Source organism: Nerophis lumbriciformis, linkage group LG30 (genome assembly GCF_033978685.3).
Source record: "Nerophis lumbriciformis linkage group LG30, RoL_Nlum_v2.1, whole genome shotgun sequence".
Lineage (NCBI taxonomy): Eukaryota > Metazoa > Chordata > Actinopteri > Syngnathiformes > Syngnathidae > Nerophis > Nerophis lumbriciformis.
In genome coordinates, this window is record NC_084577.2 from 20,160,527 (window position 1) to 20,182,586 (window position 22,060).

The window sequence follows — 22,060 nt, forward strand, 5'->3', positions numbered from 1 at the left end:
CTTCTTTAGCAGGGCAGGCGTCTTCTGATAGGGTTTGATGTGTTGAAGCTCGATGTCCCCCCTGGATCAGCACAAATCGTCTAATTCATTTTTGTTTTGTAGGATAAAGTGGGTTTTTTTAGATTGTGCTCAGAATTAACATTGCTGACCAATTTCAATTCATTATTATTTGTTGAGGTTATTTAATTAGATTTGTCTGCCATAAAATAGTAATAGTTGAATTAAAAAAATATATATATATTTTTTAATTTTAGGCAAATTGACGCCCTTTAAATCTTTTTTGTAACAGACTAAAACAATGTTAATAAAGTTATTATTTGTTGGAAATTGATGTAGATGTCTTTCTTTGATGCTAATTAGGATACAATGTTATGCAGAGGTGTACTTATAACACTTCTATAGACAAATTACGTTATGCATATAATGTTGTTGTTTTTTCCTAGTGGGGGGTGTAACAAAAAATAATTGAGTTGGCTTAAGTAAGAGGAAAAGGAGCGCTTGATTTGCTCACCCCTAAACCCCCTACAACACAGTTTGGGTAACATCGCGTCTTTGGAGTGGTTTTTTTTTGTTGTATTTTCTTTTATCCAAGCTTTTTTATTTTATTTTATGGGATTTATGTGTAGGACGTCATACTTTTTTTACTGCTTGCCTACTTGTTGATTTTCTACTTGCAAAAAAAAAAAAAGAAAAAAAAAAAGACACCTCAGCTTTGGAGCGTTTGTATTTTTATTGAGTATAAGAGTGGACACAGCTGGTGTTATTATGTACTGTACATCCATAAAATGGTGCAGTGGGCCTTTCCGGTGCGCCTGCAAGCCCAAGGTTGGTTTCTATGGCAACCCGCCTTAATTCCGCAGCCTGCTGCACCTGTAAGACGCCCAGGCGTTGTCAAGCGCGTGTGACATGAGGCGTTGGAGTTGATGGGCAGTGTGATCGTGTCTACAAAAGACTAGAAGAAAGCGCTGGGCTGCTTGCTTCACCACAAGCGTGCGAGGACGAGCCACGAAAAAGAGTCAGCATGTGTGGTCCACGTCATGAGAGTACAGCAGCAGCAGTCGGCGTAAAGTACAGTAGGAGGCGTAAAGTACAGTAGGAGGCGTAAAGTACAGTAGGAGGGTAAATCATGTGACCTCTTGTAGATGTCTACCTTAGAGAATATTACAACTTCCTTGTCCTGCGTGTCATCAATATTCCAGTATCAAAACACACCTGACTTAATATTTATATGCCTTTTCTCAAGAGATATACTGTACATCATTCATGAATGTGTTTATCCATATATATTTATATATATATATACGTATATATATATATATATATATACATTTATATATATATGTATATATATATATATATATATACATATGTATATACATACATATATATATATATATACATACACGTATATATATAAATATATGTATATATATATACATATGTATAAACATATATATATAGATATACATATACATCCATATATACATACATACGTATATACATGCATACATATACTGCATTTATACATATATACATACATAAACATGTGTATACTGTATATACATACATACATATTGTACATAAATATGTATATACATACATACATACATATGTATATACATGCATACATATATATGTATATACATACATACATATGTATATATATACATAGATACATATGTATACACATACATACATACATATGTATATACATACATACATACATATGTATATACATATATACATACGCACATACACACATACGTATATACATACATACATATATACATACATACATACGTATATACATACGTACATACATACATACGTATATACATACGTACATACATACGTATATACATACATACATACGTATATACATACATACATATATACATACGTATATACATACATACATATATACATACATATATATATGTATATACATACATACATATATACATACATACATATTTACATACATACATATATACATACGTGCATACATACATACATATATACATACGCATATACATACATACATACATACGTATATACATACGTATATATACATACATACATACATACGTATATACATACATACATATATACATACATATATAACATACATACATACGTATATACATACATACATATATACATACATACATATATGCATACATACATATATACATACGTATATACATACATACGTATATACATACATACATATATACATACGTATATATATATACATATGTACATACATACATACGTATATACATATGTATATACATACATACGTATATACATACGTATATACATACATACATACGTATATACATACATGCATATATACATACATACATACATATATACATACATACATACGTATATACATACATGCATATATATATACATACATATATGCATACATACATACATATATACATACGTATATACATACATACATTTATACATATGTATATACATACATACACATTTATACATATATACACATATATACATACATGTTTATACATATACATTTATACATATATAAATACATACATACACATATATATGCATCTACATATACATACATATACCGTACGTATGTATACATATATGTATATGTTTATAGGATATATAATGTATTTATACTATACTTTATAGTGTAGCAGAAGGTGGTGCTAGAAATAGAGTAGCGTGATCAATCAGAGGAGAGAGAAGTCTCTCGACAAGGTTACATGAAATCAAAGTCGTGGTCGTTGGGCTCGATGACTTCCGGGGTCATGACCCGACCCATGAAGAGGATGGACCCTGGGGGCGGGGACATAAAAACACATTCAGTATTTGTTGACGCTTTACTTTGAGGTTTGACTTACAGACTGTTTTTGTAGCAAAACAGTCTAATCCATACATCCAAGCTCATGAGGTTTAAGAAAAAAATAACGAATAGCATAGACAAGAGAAATGTGTCAACACACCTCTAACTCTCAGTATCCCATTAAATTAAAGAAAGAAATCATCAAAAACATGAGAGCGCATGTCGCTAGCTAACCTGGCGAAGCACTTGGTCGATAAAGCCCGCCAAGGATGTTAAAAAAATATCGAAAGGGCAGATATTTATCCATGAAGATATGGAGAAGCTGCTGATGGTGTGTTTGACGGAAGAGCAGCGTGAAAAAGATATATGTGCATTATTATTACATTACTTCATAAAAGTGTTTGCAGTACATTCTATTGTTGTGTTAAATGTTCAAAGGGTTAGGGTTAGGGTAAAAATTGGTTGGGTGGGCAATTAACGATCAAATTTTCCAGCACGCTGTTTTGCTATATGTGACCTCAGATAGCAGCGATATATTAATATTAATAATAATAATTGACATATTGTGCATACCTGCTCTCCGGTTCCTGATGACGAAGAAGAAGGGGTGGTCAGCCATGACTTGTGGGTACAGAACAAGATTCCTGGTCAGGGCGATCATTCCTGCAAGGCGACAGTAGAGGGCGCCAAGTCAACAATGTCCCTCCCTACCACAGGGGGGCAGTGTTTACACACCAACCTGCTTCTTTCTACCAAGCAGATGTTTGGAATGGCATTAGTTGTTTAGTATTTCTTCTTCTCCACATTTTGGCGCGCTCTACCTTCCACATTTTTCATCCGATTCAAACCGTTCCAACTTCAAACTGTTCAGCCTATTCGGGAATTGCTTGACAAATTCCCCAAATTTCCAGATTTCCCAGAATTCCAGGTTTTCCGGGACATTTTTCCCATTCAGAATGAATTAGTCACTTTTCAAACTTTCACCATTTCCACATTTTCCAACCGATTCAAACCATTGCACCTTCAACATATTCCACTCACCCTGGACATTCAAACGATATTTTTTTCCAAGTTCAAAAAAATTCCAGGAAATCCCAGAATTCCCATTTTTTCAAACCCTTTTTTCCACCCTTTTTACTGTCAACTACTCCTCCCACATTTTTCAACCCAAATCAACCGTTCCACCGTCAAAACATTCCTCTTAGTCAGGACAAAAAACAAAGTTGTTTTTTGAACTACAAAAATTCCAGGTTTTCTTGAAATTCCAGGAATTCCGTAATACCATTTCTCAATTAAAAATGTTACTACTTCAACATTTCTCGACCGGTTTGAAAAATTCCAACGCCAACCATTTCAACTCATTCACATTTTTTTTTTAGCATTTTAAAAAAATTTGTCACGCTTTTCCCAAATTTCCAGGAAGTTCCCATTGAACTGAATGGGACTTTTTTCCAAGTTGCACAAGTCCCACATTTTTCATCCGATTTAAACCGTTCCAACTTCAAACTGTTCAGCCTATTCGGGAATCGCGAGCTTTTCCTTGAAAAATTCTTAAAATTTCCAGATTTCCCAGAATTCCTTGTTTTCCGGGACATTTTTCCCATTCAGAATGAATTGGCCATTTTTCTAACTTCCACCATTTCCACATTTTTCAACCCATTCAAACCATTCTACCTTCAATATATTCCACTCATCCTGGACATTCACACTTATTTTTTTTCCAAGTTAAAAAAAATTCCAGGAAATCCCAGAATTCCCATTTTTTTCAAACCCTTTTTTCACCCTTTTTTCTGTCGACTACTCTTTTCACATTTTTCAACCCAAATCAACAGTTCCACCGTCAAAACATTACTCTTACTCAGATTCGGGAATCCCGAGCTTTCCCTTGACAAATTAAAAAAATGTCCAGATTTCCCAGAATTCCAGGTTTTCCAGGACATTTTTCACATTCAAAATGAATTGGCAATTTTTCAAACTTCCACAATTTCCACATTTTTCAACCGATTCAAACCATTCTACCTTCAACATATTCCACTCATCCTGGACATTCAAACGATATTTTTTTCCAAGTTAAAAAAAATTCCAGGAAATCCCAGAATTCCCATTTTTTCCAAACCCTTTTTTCTGTCGACTACTCCTTTCACATTTTTCAACTCAAATCAACCGTTCCACCGTCAAAACATTCCTCTTAGTCAGGACAAAAAACAAAGTTGTTTTTTGAACTGCAAAAATTCCCGGTTTTCCCGTAATTCCAGGAATTCCGTAATGCCATTTCTCAATTAAAAATGTTACTACTTCAACATTTCTCAACCGATTTGAAAAATTCCAACACCAACCATTTCAACTCATTCACATTTTTTAGCATTTTCAAAAAATTTCACGCTTTTCCCGAAATTCCCAAATTTCTAGGAAGTTCCCATTGAACTGAATGGGACTTTTTTCCAAGTTGCACAAATTCCCACATTTTTCATCCGATTCAAACCGTTCCAACTTTAAACTGTTCAGCCTATTTGGGAATCGCGGGCTTTCCCTTGACAAATTCCAAAAATGTCCAGATTTCCCAGAATTCCAGGTTTTCTGGGACATTTTCCCATTCAAAATGAATTGGCCATTTTTCTAACTTCCACCATTTCCACATTTTTCAACCGATTCAAACCATTATACTTTCAACATATTGCACTCATCCTGGACATTCAAACGATATTTTTTTCCAAGTTCAAAAAAATTCCAGGAATTTCCAGAATTCCCATTTTTTCAAACCCTTTTTTCTGTCTACTACTCCTTTTACATTTTTCAACCCAAATCAACCGTTCCACCGTCAACACATTCCTCTTAGTCAGGTCAAAAAACAAAGTTATTCTTTGAACTGCAAAAATTCCCGGTTTTCCCCAAAATTCCAGGGATTCCATAATACCATTTCTCAATTAAAAATGTTACTACTTCAACACTTCTCAATCGATTTGAAAAATTCCAACACCAGCCATTCAGAACATTCACATTTATTAACATTTTTAAGAAAATTCCAGTTTTTCCCAAAATTCCCAAATTTCCAGGAAGTTCCCATTGAACTGAATGAGACATTTTTCCAAGTTGCACAATTCCCACATTTTTCAACCAATTTAAACCATTCCAACATCAACACATTTCACTCATCCTGGACATTCAAACGAAACATTCTTCCAAGTTCAAAAACATTCCAGGAAATCCCAGAATTCCCATTTTTTCAAACCCTTTTTTCTGTCTACTACTCCTTTCACATTTTTCAACCCAAATCAACCGTTCCACCGTCAACACATTCCTCTTAGTCAGGTCAAAAAACAAAGTTGCTCTTTGAACTGCAAAAATTCCCGGTTTTCCCGAAATTCCGTAATACCATTTCTCAATTAAAAATGTTACTACTTCAACATTTCTCAACTGATTATAAAAATTCCAACACCATCCATTCAGAACATTCATATTTATTAACATTTTTAAGAAAATTCCAGTTTTTCCCAAAATTCCCAAATTTCTAGGAATTTCCCATTGAACTGAATGAGACATATTTCCAAGTTGCACAATTCCCACATTTTTCAACCAATTTAAACCATTCCAACATCAACACATTCCACTCATCCTGGACATTCAAACGAAACATTCTTCCAAGTTCAAAAACATTCCAGGAAATCCCAGAATTCCCATTTTTTCAAACCCTTTTTTCTGTCTACTACTACTTTCACATTTTTCAACCCAAATCAACCGTTCCACCGTCAAAACATTGCGCTTAGTCAGGTCAAAAAACAAAGTTGCTCTTTGAACTGCAAACATTCCCGGTTTTCCCGAAATTCCGTAATACCATTTCTCAATTAAAAATGTTACTACTTCAACATTTCTCAACTGATTATAAAAATTCCAACGCCAACCATTCAGAACATTCATATTTATTAACATTTTTAAGAAAATTCCAGTTTTTCCCAAAATTCCCAAATTTCCAGGAAGTTCCCATTGAACTGAATGAGACATATTTCCAGGTTGCACAATTCCCACATTTTTCAACCGATTTAAACCATTCCAACATCAACACATTCCACTCATCCTGGACATTCAAACGAAACATTCTTCCAAGTTCAAAAACATTCCAGGAAATCCCAGAATTCCCATTTTTTCAATCCCTTTTTTCTGTCTGCTACTCCTTTCACATTTTTCAACCCAAATCAACCGTTCCACCGTCAAAACATTCCACTTAGTCAGGTCAAAAAACAAAGTTGCTCTTTGAACTGCAAAAATTCCCGGTTTTCCCGAAATTCCGTAATACCATTTCTCAATTAAAAATGTTACTACTTCAACATTTCTCAACTGATTATAACAATTCCAACACCAACCATTCAGAACATTCATATTTATTAACATTTTTAAGAAAATTCCAGTTTTTCCCAAATTTCCAGGAAGTTCCCATTGAACTGAATTCCAAGTTGCACAATTCCCACATTTTTCAACCGATTTAAACCATTCCAACATCACCACATTCCACTCATCCTGGACATTCAAACGAAACATACTTCCAAGTTCAAAAACATTCCAGGAAATCCCAGAATTCCCATTTTTTCAAACCCTTTTTTCTGTCTACTACTCCTTTCACATTTTTCAACCCAAATCAACCGTTCCATCGTCGAAACATTCCTCTTAGTCAGGTCAAAAAACAAAGTTGTACTTTAAACTGCAAAAATTCCCGGTTTTCCCGAAATTCCAGGAATTCCGTGATACCATTTCTCAATTAAAAATGTTACTACTTCAACATTTCTCAACCGAATATAAAAATTCACATCCATTAACATTTTTAATAAAATTCCAGTTTTTCCCAAAATTCCCAAATTTCCAGGAAGTTCCCATTGAACTGAATGAGACATTTTTCCAAGTTGCACAATTCCCACATTTTTCAACCAATTTAAACCATTCCAACATCAACACATTTCACTCATCCTGGACATTCAAACGAAACATTCTTCCAAGTTCAAAAACATTCCAGGAAATCCCAGAATTCCCATTTTTTCAAACCCTTTTTTCTGTCTACTTCTCCTTTCACATTTTTCAACCCAAATCAACCGTTCCACCGTCAAAACATTGCGCTTAGTCAGGTCAAAAAACAAAGTTGCTCTTTGAACTGCAAAAATTCCCGGTTTTCCCGAAATTCCGTAATACCATTTCTCAATTAAAAATGTTACTACTTCAACATTTCTCAACTGATTATAAAAATTCCAACACCAACCATTCAGAACATTCATATTTTTTTTTACATTTTTAAGAACATTCCAGTTTTTCCCAAAATTCCCAAATTTCCAGGAAGTTCCCATTGAACTGAATGAGACATTTTTCCAAGTTGCACAATTCCCACATTTTTCAACCAATTTAAACCATTCCAACATCAACACATTCCACTCATCCTGGACATTCAAACGAAACATTCTTCCAAGTTCAAAAACATTCCAGGAAATCCCAGAATTCCCATTTTTTCAAACCCTTTTTTCTGTCGACTACTCCTTTCACATTTTCAACCCAAATCAACCGTCGAAACATTCCTCTTAGTCAGGTCAAAAAACAAAGTTGTTCTTTGAACTGCAAAAATTCCCGGTTTTCCCGAAATTCCAGGAATTCCGTGATACCATTTCTCAATTAAAAATGTTACTACTTCAACATTTCTCAACTGATTATAAAAATTCCAACACCAACCATTCAGAACATTCACATTTATTAACATTTTTAAGATCATTCCAGTTTTTCCATAAAATTCCCAAATTTCCAGGAAGTTCCCATTGAACTGAATGAGACATTTTTCCAAGTTGCACAATTCCCACATTTTTCAACCGATTTAAACCATTCCAACATCAACACTTTCCACTCATCCTGGACATTCAAACGAAACATTCTTCCAAGTTCAAAAACATTCCAGGAAATCCCAGAATTCCCATTTTTTCAAACCTTTTTTTCTGTCTACTACTCCTTTCACATTTTTCAACCCAAATCAACCGTTCCACCGTCAAAACATTCCGCTTAGTCAGGTTAAAAAACAAAATTGCTCTTTGAACTGCAAAAATTCCCGGTTTTCCCAAAAATTCCAGGAATTCCGTAATACCATTTCTCAATTAAAAATGTTACTACTTTAACATTTCTCAACCGATTTGAAAAATTCCAACACCAGCCATTCAGAACATTCATATTTATTAACATTTTTAAGAAAATTCCCGTTTTTCCCAAAATTCTAGGAAGTTGCCATTGAACTGAATGAGACATTTTTCCCAAGTTGCTCAATTCCCACATTTTTCAACCTATTCAAACCGTTCCAACATCAACACATTCCACTCATCCTGGACATTCAAACTAACACTTTCCCCAAGTTCCAAACCAAATTCCGGTTTTCCTGTAAATTGAAACTCTTTAACATTAAAACCATTCCAAACTATTCTTACATTCATACTACATTCTATCAGCATTTGAGTTCAACTTCAGCATTGGAGCATTCACACGCAATTCCTTCAGGAATTGCATCATCTAGTTTTCTTTTGGTTTTCAGTGTAAACAAAGTTGTGAAAGGCACTGAAATATGCAAGTACTTTCAAACCTAAATGTAACAATAACAAATAATCACATTGAACACTTTTCAGATTAGTTATTCCTGATATTTTTCCCTCTTGTGTCTTCTTCCCTTCAGTCTTAATTTTTGTCCGCTATTTGACTTTTTAAAATGAAAAACCAGTCACATTATTTACAAAGCTGACAATAGACTCCATCATAGTACATCATTGAAGTCTACCTGATCCGACAGCTCCCTCGGCTCCCTCCTCAGTCACCTCCAGGTAGGCCTTCTGCACCGCCCTCCCGATATAAAGCTCCTTCCCGTCTGAAACAAGCACACAAAGGCAAAACAGTCCTGAGCCAAAATATTGTGCTGTGAATCTTTGGGCACGGCACGATTCGATTCTTGGGGGTAACGATTCGATTCAAAATCCATACTTTTTTAATACCATTGGAAGCCTACATTCCTCCATTAAAATAGATAAACAGCTCTGAGAAATTTCTATATTACTTAAAAGAAAACTGGTTTTGTTTAATAAAATTCTACCCAAACATTTAATAAAGTCAAATACAAACCCCGTTTCCATATGAGTTGGGAAATTGTGTTCGATGTAAATATAAACGGAATACAATGATTTGCAAATCATTTTCAACCCATATTCAGTTGAATATGCTACAAAGACAACATATTTGATGTTCAAACTGATAAACATTTTTTGTTGTTGCAAATAATCATTAACTTTAGAATTTGATGCCAGCAACACGTGACAAAAGAGTTGGGAAAGGTGGCAATAAATACTGATAAAGTTGAGGAATGCTCATCAAACACTTATTTGGAACATCCCACAGGTGTGCAGGCTAATTGGGAACAGGTGGGTGCCATGATTGGGTATAAAAGTAGATTCCATGAAATGCTCAGTCATTCACAAACAAGGATGGGGCGAGGGTCACCACTTTGTCAACAAATGCGTGAGCAAATTGTTGAACAGTTTAAGAAAAACCTTTCTCAACCAGTTATTGCAAGGAATTTAGGGATTTCACCATCTACGGTCCGTAATATCATCAAAGGGTTCAGAGAATCTGGAGAAATCACTGCACGTAAGCAGCTAAGCCCGTGACCTTCGATCCCTCAGGCTGTACTGCATCAACAAGCGACATCAGTGTGTAAAGGATATCACCACATGGGCTCAGGAACACTTCAGAAACCCACTGTCAGTAACTACAGTTTGTCGCTACATCTGCAAGTGCAAGTTAAAACTCTCCTATGCAAGGCGAAAACCGTTTATCAACAACACCCAGGAACGCCGTCGGCTTCGCTGGGCCTGAGCTCATCTAAGATGGACTGATACAAAGTGGAAAAGTGCTCTGTGGTCTGACGAGTCCACATTTCAAATTGTTTTTGGAAACTGTGGACGTCGTGACCTCCGGACCAAAGAGGAAAAGAACCATCCGGATTGTTATAGGCACAAAGTTGAAAAGCCAGCATCTGTGATGGTATGGGGGTGTATTAGTGCCCAAGACATGGGTAACTTACACATCTGTGAAGGCGTCATTAAAGCTGAAAGGTACATACAGGTTTTGGAGCAACATATGTTGCCATCCAAGCAACGTTACCATGGACGCCCCTGCTTATTTCAGCAAGACAATGCCAAGCCAAGTGTTACATCAACGTGGCTTCATAGTAAAAGAGTGCGGGTACTAGACTGGCCTGCCTGTAGTCCAGACCTGTCTCCCATTGAAAATGTGTGGCGCATTATGAAGCCTAAAATACCACAACGGAGACCCCCGGACTGTTGAACAACTTAAGCTGTACATCAAGCAAGAATGGGAAAGAATTTCACCTGAGAAGCTTAAAAAATGTGTCTCCTCAGTTCCCAAACGTTTACTGAGTGTTGTTAAAAGGAAAGGCCATGTAACACAGTGGTGAACATGCCCTTTCCCAACTACTTTGGCACGTGTTGCAGCCATGAAATTCTAAATTAATTATTATTTGCAAAAAAAAAATTAAGTTTATGAGTTTGAACATCAAATATGTTGTCTTTGTAGTGCATTCAACTGAATATGGGTTGAAAATGATTTGCAAATCATTGTATTCCGTTTATATTTACATCTAACACAATTTCCCAACTCATATGGAAATGGGGTTTGTACAAATAAGGCAACAAGATAACTATTACACATACATGTGTACAGCAGATATGATCATCAACAATAAGATTTGCCAGAGTGTCTGGACAGGACTGATAAAAAAAAAATATATAAAAAAATAAAATAAAATGAAATTTTTTTTAATGATTTTTTAAAAAATTGATTAAGAATCGTTACAAATTAATTCGAAAATAAATTTTTGAAGCAACACTGGTCATTGGCTCAAACCAGTTAAAGTAGCAGAAGAGTGGAAAAACAAGTTGTCTCTATATTGAAGCTATTACCATATACCCTATTTTCTGCACTATAAGGCGCACCTAAAAACCTCCAATTTTCTCAAAAGCTGACAGTGCGCCTTATATATGGACCAATATTGAGCCACAACAGGTCTCGCAACTACGAGATGCATAACGTATCCCCAGCCTCTACTGTAGCGTCTATTCTATGCGCCTTATAATGCGGTGCGCCTTACATATGAACAAAGTTTTAAAATAGGCCATTCATTGAAGGTGCGCCTTATAATCCGGTGCGCCTTATAGTGCGGAAGATACGGTATACATCTAACCTCTCGAACTTGCAACTGCAACTGAGACTCAGAAATGTGATAATAAAACACAGCAGTTATCATAATCAGCTTATTTTTAAATGTTGCAATAAAAAAAATATTTTATTGTCAAAAACAATTATTACTTATTAACCACCACAAAAGTACCAAGAATTGGTGTACTGGTATGGATTCCCAAGTACTGGGAATTAGTACCGTATCGGTTCAAATGTGATCGGTTCCTTAACGGCAACACACCTGGGGACAAACTGACATGAATGCATACTTGACAGTACAGTTATGATTATGTTATTATATCATCTTAACTGTATCATACTGTTCCATGTAAAAGGGAGCCACTTGTATACTGTAAGTCAGGTCTCGCAGTGCTGGCCGAGAAGCTAAAAATTATTAACGCTTTGGAACCGACGTCCTCTGCAGTGGACATTGGTTTTTGCCCAAATTCATTCGTCATCTCAGAAAACAAATTGCTCCGGCGTGCTAAACGAATCCACTGCAGAAGACGCTGAATCTCAGGAAAACGACACAAAACGGAAGTTGCATCCTCTGACAACACTTCTGGGAAATAAACACGCATCAATAACAAGATTGTTTCTGTACAGACTCATGCTTCCATCATCACTGTATGTCTCCAGCACGACATCGTCTACATCTTTTCATATGTTGGTTTCTCTCACCGGGTCTATTTTTACAAGCGTATGCGACAGTTTCATCCAGCCCACTTGATGGCAGTTACCTTGGTTACCTTGGAAAGTACTAGAGGCTACTTGAGTGCAGAAAGCAGCAGAAACTCAGCGCTAACTTCCCACGACCATTTATTTTGCAACAGTAGAACTTTAGCAAGAATGTGAGTGTATAAGCTTATCTGTAACATATGTGCCTGTTGCCGTGAGGCATGGTGGACTGTGGCCCCAGGCCGCAGAGACGGAAGGCGACGTGCAAGTGAAATATATATCTTAACGATTCAAAAAAGCAGTTAGCATCGCCAATCAATCCAAGTTTATTTACATAGCTCTTAATCACAGGTGCCTGGAAGGGCTGCAGAAACTATAAATATAAATGTCGTAAAAATCATGTGCAAAGCACATGCAACAATTCTACCAAACAACAGATTTGTAAAAAGAGAAAGTAATTATTGTTTGAAAGGAACTGAGATTGTTGATAAATCTAGATTTAGAACAATCACAATGGAAATACGTTTTTCAATCAGAGGTGTTAGTTTATGGAACAAACTTGATAGTGGAATAAAACAATGTAAATCTTTTTTTGTATTAAAAAATGTAAAAATCATGATGATGAAAAGAGATGACTATGTAAAATTATTTCTTCATTATTGGTTTAATTGTCGTAAAAGGAAAATATGGCTTTGTGTCGCCAACAATGAAAATTGTATTGTGAAAATCCTTTTCATTCATAATTTACTGTATTGTTATGTTGATTTATTTTTATTTTTATTTGTATACGTATTCCTTTGTTTGATTTTTTATAAATGAAATAAATAAATAAATTAAAAAACCACGATGACATCACTGGTTCGAACCCAGATCACAAGTGAGCAAGCGAAAACCCAAAACGGAAAAATATATCAACCTGGGTAAAGCAGTGAGGAAAAAAAAAACCTTGCCAACAATACAAAACAGGTGCTGAAGCAAATCATTAATTGGCCTGAAACAAGACAAGGACGAGACAAAACAAGACTGAAACACACACTTCAGCAGAAACAATGACCTAGCGTAGTCTACAGAAGACACATGCTTAAGAAGCCTCCTGGTCGGCAGTCAGGAACAGTTTACTGATTCTTAATCAAGGACAGGTGAGCCTCATCATTGCCAATCAGAGACAGATGAGCCTCCTGATCAGGAATCAGGGACCAGTAAGCCTCATCATTGCCAATCAGGAACAGGTGCTCCAAACAAAACAAGGCCAGGACAAATTCGGCACACACCACACCCTCAACAGAATCATTGAACTAGCTCCTAACAGAGGACGCTGGCTTAAGAACCCTGTGGATGGGCAATCAGGGACAGCTGAGCCTCATCATTGCCAATCAGCGACAGATGAGCCTCCTGATCAGGAATCAGGGACCGGTGAGTCTCATCATTGCCAATCAGGAACAGGTGCTCCAAACAAAACAAGGCCAGGACAAATTCGGCACACACCACACCCTCAGCAGAATCATTGAACTAGCTCTTAACAGAGGACGCTGGCTTAAGAACCCTGTGGATGGGCAATCAGGGACAGGTGAGCCTCATCATTGCCAATCAGCGACAGATGAGCCTCCTGATCAGGAATCAGGGACCGGTAAGCCTCATCATTGCCAATCAGGAACAGGCGCTCCAAACAAAACAAGGCCAGGACAAATTCGGAACACACCACACCCTCAGCAGAATCATTGAACTAGCTCCTAACAGAGGACGCTGGCTTAAGAACCCTGTGGATGGGCAATCAGGGACAGGTGAGCCTCATCATTGCCAATCAGCGACAGATGAGCCTCCTGATCAGGAATCAGGGACCGGTAAGCCTCATCATTGCCAATCAGGAACAGGCACTCCAAACAAAACAAGGCCAGGACAAATTCGGCACACACCACACCCTCAGCAGAATCATTGAACTAGCTCCTAACAGAGGACGCTGGCTTAAGAACTCTGTGGATGGGCAATCAGGGACAGGTGAGCCTCATCATTGCCAATCAGGAACAGATGATGACACCAGACACAAAACACATGCAGGATTCAGCACACACTACACCCTCGGCAAAAACAAAGTAGCTCCTTCTAACAGAGGATGGTGGCGTAAGAACCTCCTGTTCAGCAATCAGGAACAGGTGAGCCTCTTGGTTAAGCATCAGGAATAGGTGATGACACCAGCGGTCCAAACATAAATAAAACAAGGACAAAAAAACACAGGCTGAGTGTAGCACACACTATAACCTCAATCAACTAACTTTGTCTAACAGATGACGCAGGCTTAAGAACCCTCTTCATTAGCAATCAGGGACATGTGAGTATCATTATGTGAGCTTCCTGACTGACAATCGGGGACAGGTGAGCCTCATCATTGCCGATCAGCAAGAGGTGACGACACCAGCGGTCCAAACAGAGATAAAACTAGGTCAAAACAAAACACAGGCAGGACACAGAACAAATTAGACCCTTAGTAGAAACAATGAACTAGCTCCGTCTAACAGATGACGCTGGCTTAAGAACTCTTCTGGTTGGCAATCAAGGACAGGTGAGCCTCCTGGTTGGCAATCAAGGACAGGTGAGCCTCCTGGTTGGCAATCAGGGACAGGTGAGCCTCCGGATTGAACAAATTATACTCTCAGTAGAAACAATGAACTAGCTACGTCTAACAGATTACGCTGGCTTAAAAATCCTTCTGGTTGGCAATCAAGGACAGGTGAGCCTCCTGGTTCGCAATCAGGGACAGGTGAGCCTTCGGATTGAACAAATTATACTCTCAGTAGAAACAATGAACGAGCTACGTCTAACAGATGACGCTGGCTTAAGAATCCTTCTGGTTGGCAACCAAGGACAGGTGAGTCCCCAGGTTGTCAATCAGAAATCAGGGACAGGTGAGCCTCCGGATTGGCAATCAAGGACAGGTGAGCCTCCTGGTTGGCAATCAGGGACAGGTGAGCCTCCGGATTGAACAAATTATACTCTCAGTAGAAACAATGAACGAGCTACATCTAACAGATGACGCTGGCTTAAGAATCATTCTGGTTGGCAATCAAGGACAGGTGAGCCTCCTGGTTGGCAATCAGGAATCAGGGACAGGTGAGCCTCCGGATTGGCAATCAAGACGCTCTGAGCTTGCTGATTGGCAATCAAAGACAGGTGAGCCTCATCATTGCCAATCAGGGACAGGTGAGCCTCACCATTGCCAATCAGGGACAGGTGAACCTTACCATTGCCAATCAGGGACAGGTGAGCCTCACCATTGCCAATCAGGAAGAGGTGACGACACCAGCGGTCCAAACAGAGATAAAACAAGGACAAAACATAACACATTCAGGATACAAAACAAATTATACTCTCAGTAGAAACAATGAACGAGCTACGTCTAACAGATGACGTTGGCTTAAGAATCCCTCTGGTTTCCAATCAAGGACAGGTGAGCCTCCTGGTTGGCAATCAGGGACAGGTGAGCCTCCTGATTGAACAAATTATACTCTCAGTAGAAACAATGAACGAGCTACGTCTAACAGATGACACTGGCTTAAGAATCCTTCTGGTTGGCAACCAAGGACCGGTGAGCCTCCTGGTTGGCAATCAGGAATCAGGGACAGGTGAGCCTCCGGATTGGCAATCAAGACGTTCTGAGCTTCCTGATTGGCAATCAAAGACAGGGGAGCCTCATCATTGCCAATCAGGGACAGGTGAGCCTCACCATTGCCAATCAGGAAGAGGTGACGACACCAGCGGTCCAAACAGAGATAAAACTAGGTCAAAACAAAACACAGGCAGGACACCGAATAACTTAGACCCTCAGTAGAAACAATGAACTAGCTCCGTCTAACAGATGACGCTGGCTTAAGAAGTCTTCTGGTTGGCAATCAAGAACAGGTGAACCACCTGGTTGGCAATCAGGGACTGGACGGATTGAACAAATTATACTCTCAGTAGAAACAATGAACTAGCTACGTCTAACAGATGACGCTGTCTTAAGAATCCTTCTGGTTGGCAATCAGGGACAGGTGAGCCTCCGGATTGGCAATCAAGAACATGTGAGCTTCCTGATTGGCAACCAGAGACGAGTGAGCCTCATCTTTTGCGATCAGGAACTAGCAAGGACACCAGCCTTTCAAATAGTGGTTAAGTTGCCTGACGTGTCAACACAGGGAGTGGACGCGATGCCAAATGGATCGATGGTGATTGCTACATGACTCACCTGTCATGGCGGAGAGATCGGCATCTTTGGTGAAGATGGTCTTGATCCCCAACTCTTTCAGTGTGTCTTTCAAGTCCAATTTCTGCTCCACTTTGAACCTGAAAACCATCATAGGAAGACCGAACAACTTCTACAGAACTGTACACGTTATAATAATCTACATTATTAAGTTAATTTTTTTCTTGTATTGGATCTGGCGTACCAACTGTGGGGGGTTTGACTGATTTCTTACCGGGGCAGATACACCTCCACCTTCTGCTGTTTCACATTGTTAGCCCACTCCTCCAGTAGCGCCGACTTGATGATGGGCTCCAGAGAAGCCAGTGGCACTTCCTGCCGGGGTAGGACGATCATCATGGAGACGTCGTCTCCCTCGTACGGCATCTCCAACACCTGGTAGACGCCGCCAGCTTCTTGGGAGCCGTCGCTGAACTCCCCTGGGGGGATGAAGGGGGGAGAGGAAGAGGCGGGGTTAATTATTTTGCAATGCAGTCTGCTGAAAATGATGGAAAGCGCCTCCCTACCTAGCACCTGACGCTGCTGTATAAGTTGGAATTGCCACAAAAATAAATTTTTAGATAGTCAACAATGTACTGCCATCTGGCGGCTGGAATGGATAATGGACCCTCCCAATTTGTCACGTTTCAAGTGTCAGGTAAACCGTGACAAATGGTGCTCTATTTTCAACCTTTTTTGAGCCAAGGCGCATTTTTTTCATTGAAAAAATCCGTAGGCACACCACCAGCAGAAATCATAAAAAAACGATACTCAGTAGACAATAAAAAGCCGTTGTCGCAATTGTTGGATATGACTTTAAACCATAACCAAGCATGCATCACTATAGCTCTTGTCTCAGAGTAGGTGTACTGTCACGACCTGTCACATCACGCCGTGACTTATTTTGAGTTTTTTGCTGTTTTCCTGTGTAGTGTTTTAGTTCTTGTCTTGCGCTCCTATTTTGGTGGCATTTTCTCTTTTTTTTTGGTATTTTCCTGTAGCAGTTTCATGTCTTCCCTTTGAGCGATATATCTGCTTTGTTTTAGCAATCAAGAATATTTCAGTTGTTTTTATCCTTCTTTGTGGGGACGTCGTTGATTGTCATGTCATGTTCGGATGTACATTGTGGACGCCGTCTTTGCTCCGCAGTAAGTCTTTGCTGTCGTCCAGCATTCTGTTTTTGTTTACTTTGTAGCCAGTTCAGTTTTAGTTTCGTTCTGCATAGCCTTCCCTAAGCTTCAATGCCTTTTCTTTACGGCACTCAACCTTTTGTTTATTTTTGGTTTAGGGTTTAGAGACCTTTTTACCTGCACCCTGCCTTCCGCTGTTTCTGACATCTACAAAGCAATTAGCTATGTGCTGCCACCTACTGATATGGAAGAGTATTACACGGTTACTCTGCCGAGCTCTAGACAGCACCGACACTCAACAACAACACATTATTTGCAGACTATAATTACTGGTTTGCAAAAAATATTTTTAACCCAAATAGGTGAAATTAGATAATCTCCCACGGCACACCAGACTGTATCTCATGGCACACTAGTGTTGAAAAACACTGCTCTATGAATCCCTTCCTACTGTACTCAATAGGGTTGTACGGTATACCGGTACTATACTAATGAATCATATTCGGTACAATACTGCCTCTAAAAGGTACCCCCCCCCCCCCCCCCTTTTTTTTTTTTAAACGGGAATGACGGCGCGTCGTCGTCAACTTGTTACATTTCTGGCTTTTCGAGCAGAGGAGCATGTTCGGCAACGCACAATGACGGAGTACTTACAAGCAGACACTTTGTGTAGACAGAAAAGGGAGAATGGACGCATTTTGGCTTAAAAACTAACTCCGGAAGTTAGAGGCTAACCTCCAGCTGCAGTCTGCAATGTTTTAGCTACACCTAACATCCACTGTAATGATAATTATGATACCAAGTACAGGAGCGTATCTAGTCGATACTACTATGATATTTTTTAGCATCACAAAATCTATTTTCTTTTTTTTTTAATGCATATTATTATTTATAAACTCAGGAAATACGTCCCTGGAGACATGAGGACTTTGAATATGACCAATGTATGATCCTGTAACTACTTGGTATCGGATCGATACCCAAATTTGTGGTATCATCCAAAACTAATCCAAACAACAGAAGAATAAGTGATTATTACATTTTAACAGAAGTGTAGATAGAACATGTTAAAAGAGAAAGTAAGCAGATATTAACAGTAAATGAACAAGTAGATTAATAATTAATTTTCTACCACTTGTCCTTAATAATTTTGACAAAATAATAGAATGTAAAATGGCACAATATGTTACTGCATATGTCAGCAGCTAAATTAGGAGCCTTTGTTTGCTTACATACTAATAAAAGAAAAGTTTTGTCGTATGTTCACTATTTTATTTAAGGACAAAATTACAATAAGAAACATATGTTTGATGTACCCTAAGATTTTTTGTTAAAATAAAGCTAATAAAGCCATTTTTTGTGGTCCTTTTAATTATAAAAGTATCGAAAAGCATTGAAATACATTTTGGTACTGGTACCAAAATATTGGTATCGGGACAACCCTAGTACTCATATATTTAAACTAGAGCTGTCCGAGTTACCGCGTTAACGTTAAAATGTTGCATTAATCATGTCTGAACACAGATTAATTGTGCAATTTATTTTTAATTACCATGATCCTTTACCTTAACCGCGGATGGTTACCTTTGAAAAAAGCAGAGCCGGTCAATGCATACAGGTTACTGTGATTAATCATCATTAATCAAAACTCAAACGTGTTATTAATCTGAGTTAAAAACATGGAATTGCATTCATTTAATCGTTATATTGGTTCTGTCAAGGTAAATATTCAAATCAGATTAATCACAACTGCTACAAAATCGCTGCTTAACTTATTTGTGGTACTTTTGACAACATTGCCGCAGGTATACAATATTGCCAGCGTTGTTTGTTGTCAATTTACTACTACTACTGTCAGAATAATTGTATCTAAGTTATCACAAAACTTTGTGTTTCCATGAGTTCCCGGCCAGCAGACAAAAGCTGTCTTTGATCTTACCAATCAAAAGGCTTGTAAAACTCCACCGTGTAGGATGGGAAGCGACACGAAGGTGTCGGTTTCTTTGAGCTATTGTAATCCACAGGAAGATTTTGTCTTGACCCGAGATCTACAAAGCGGAGAGGAAGCAGGACCTGACCCTCCTCCAGGCACCTTTTCTTTTAACTGTTTTGTAACCAAAGGCGACAGCTGTTTACGACCCCCTTTCCTTTAGAAACAGCTGTTGCCATGTAATCAGGGAAAGTCCAAATAAAAGAGGAGGCATGGACCTTTTTCGTCAGAGCGTGGTGGAAGACTGTACAAAGAGTACAACCCAGACGTTTCTCCTCAATTGAGCTAAATTGAATTCTGTCTCTGTTTAATTCCTTGCTTCTTTGTCTGTTTAATAGATGTCATCAGTGTTTGAACCTGACATCTTCTACTACTACTACTAATGCTCATCTAATACAGCTATTTAAAAGCAGTTAAACAGTTCAGAAAAACATTACAGTCTTACTAATAGTGTTCCTGCAAGTGGCTGGTTTGCTTTTCGACGGTATTTTAAAACTTGTAGTAATGGGTATTGTTTACATTTGAACTGATACTAATACCAAACTGCTACTTAAATAATGGAAAACATGAAGCTTGAGAAGAAAAAAAAACTAAGCCTTTTTATTTTTTGTAAATTTGAGACATTCAAGTTGAAGATACTCACATTTTCAAAACTTCCATTAAATAAATTAAGTGATAATTAAGTAATATAATCAAAAAAGAAGAAATCCTCAACAAACTGTCATAATCGTTGCAGCAGTACAGAACATAGAGAATGAGCAAAAAAATGACTGGCTTGTCGATAATCATGAATTTGGGGATTTGCGAATGCAAGCTCACTCGCCATAACTGTCATTGATGCATACTGTGATGAGGAAGTGCTGTCACTGCGGTTCTAGCGGTCTTATGAGGGATGCTTTTTCAGCGTTACAGATGGGATTTATGGCTTTTTGAAACACACACCTCAGCAGAAACAATGAAGTGGCCCAGTACAACACACGACGCTGGCTTAAGAACATTCCTGGTTGGCAATTATGTACAGGTGAGCCTCCTGATTGGTAACCAGGGGCAGGAAGAGCAATGGCTAGCTATTAAAGTTTTTTTAATTTTTATTTTAGAAAACAATCACTAATAGGTTATAAGATATGATACTGGTAAATTTACACAAATATTATTACTCTTAGTAATTAGTCTGAATTAGCCTGAAATTGTGGTTAAGAACATTATCATCATTTTACTGTGGTTGTTTTGATTGTAAACATTCCATAAGATGGTGCCATATTTCAACAAAACTACAATAACAATTGGGACGTAGTAAAATGTAAAGACAAAACACTACTCTTCTTGGTGTGTGTACGCTTGAACTATTACATTTAAATTATATATATATATATATATATATATATATATATATATATATATATATATATATATATATATATATATATATATATATATATATCAATCTGATTGACAAACACTTTCCCAAAGACAACATCCTAAGAAAAGTATTCAACAAGAACAACATTAAATTGAGCTACAGCTGCATGAACAATATACGACAAATCATCTCAAACCACAACAAAACAATTGCAAATGAGCCGTCGGCCCTCAGACAGAACGACTCCAAAACCAACAAAGGATGTAATTGTCGAAAGAAACCTGATTGCCCTCTCAACGGGGGGTGCTTACAAACATCAGTTGTCTACCAATCTAAGGTAATACGCAAGGACATTAACACATTCGACACATATGTAGGATTAACCGAGGGAGGATTCAAAACCAGATGGAACAATCACAAGGCTTCTTTCAGGAACAAAAACCTGCGAAATACCACAGAACTCAGCAAACACATTTGGGACCTCAAAGACAATAATGTTGAATATTCAATAACATGGCAAATTCTTGCATCCAGCACACCTTACAATAGTGGTAATAAAAGATGCAACCTATGCTTGAAAGAGAAACTGTTTATTATTTAC

General features: G+C 37.8%; 1 protein-coding gene across 1 annotated transcript in view; it reads right to left on the bottom strand.

Moving 5' to 3' along the window:
* Nucleotides 1-2,504: 2,504 nt before the first annotated feature.
* The window catches only part of serpini1 (serpin peptidase inhibitor, clade I (neuroserpin), member 1), a 43,322-nt gene continuing 23,766 nt past the window's right edge, over nucleotides 2,505-22,060 (bottom strand). Inside the window, exons 6-10 of the mRNA XM_061925792.2 lie at nucleotides 17,215-17,419; nucleotides 16,983-17,080; nucleotides 9,615-9,701; nucleotides 3,404-3,493; nucleotides 2,505-2,823 (exon numbers count right to left, since the gene is read on the bottom strand). Of these exons, the coding sequence (XP_061781776.1) occupies nucleotides 2,747-2,823; nucleotides 3,404-3,493; nucleotides 9,615-9,701; nucleotides 16,983-17,080; nucleotides 17,215-17,419 (557 nt within the window). The 3' untranslated portion in view covers nucleotides 2,505-2,746. The remainder of the gene's footprint in view (nucleotides 2,824-3,403; nucleotides 3,494-9,614; nucleotides 9,702-16,982; nucleotides 17,081-17,214; nucleotides 17,420-22,060) is intronic.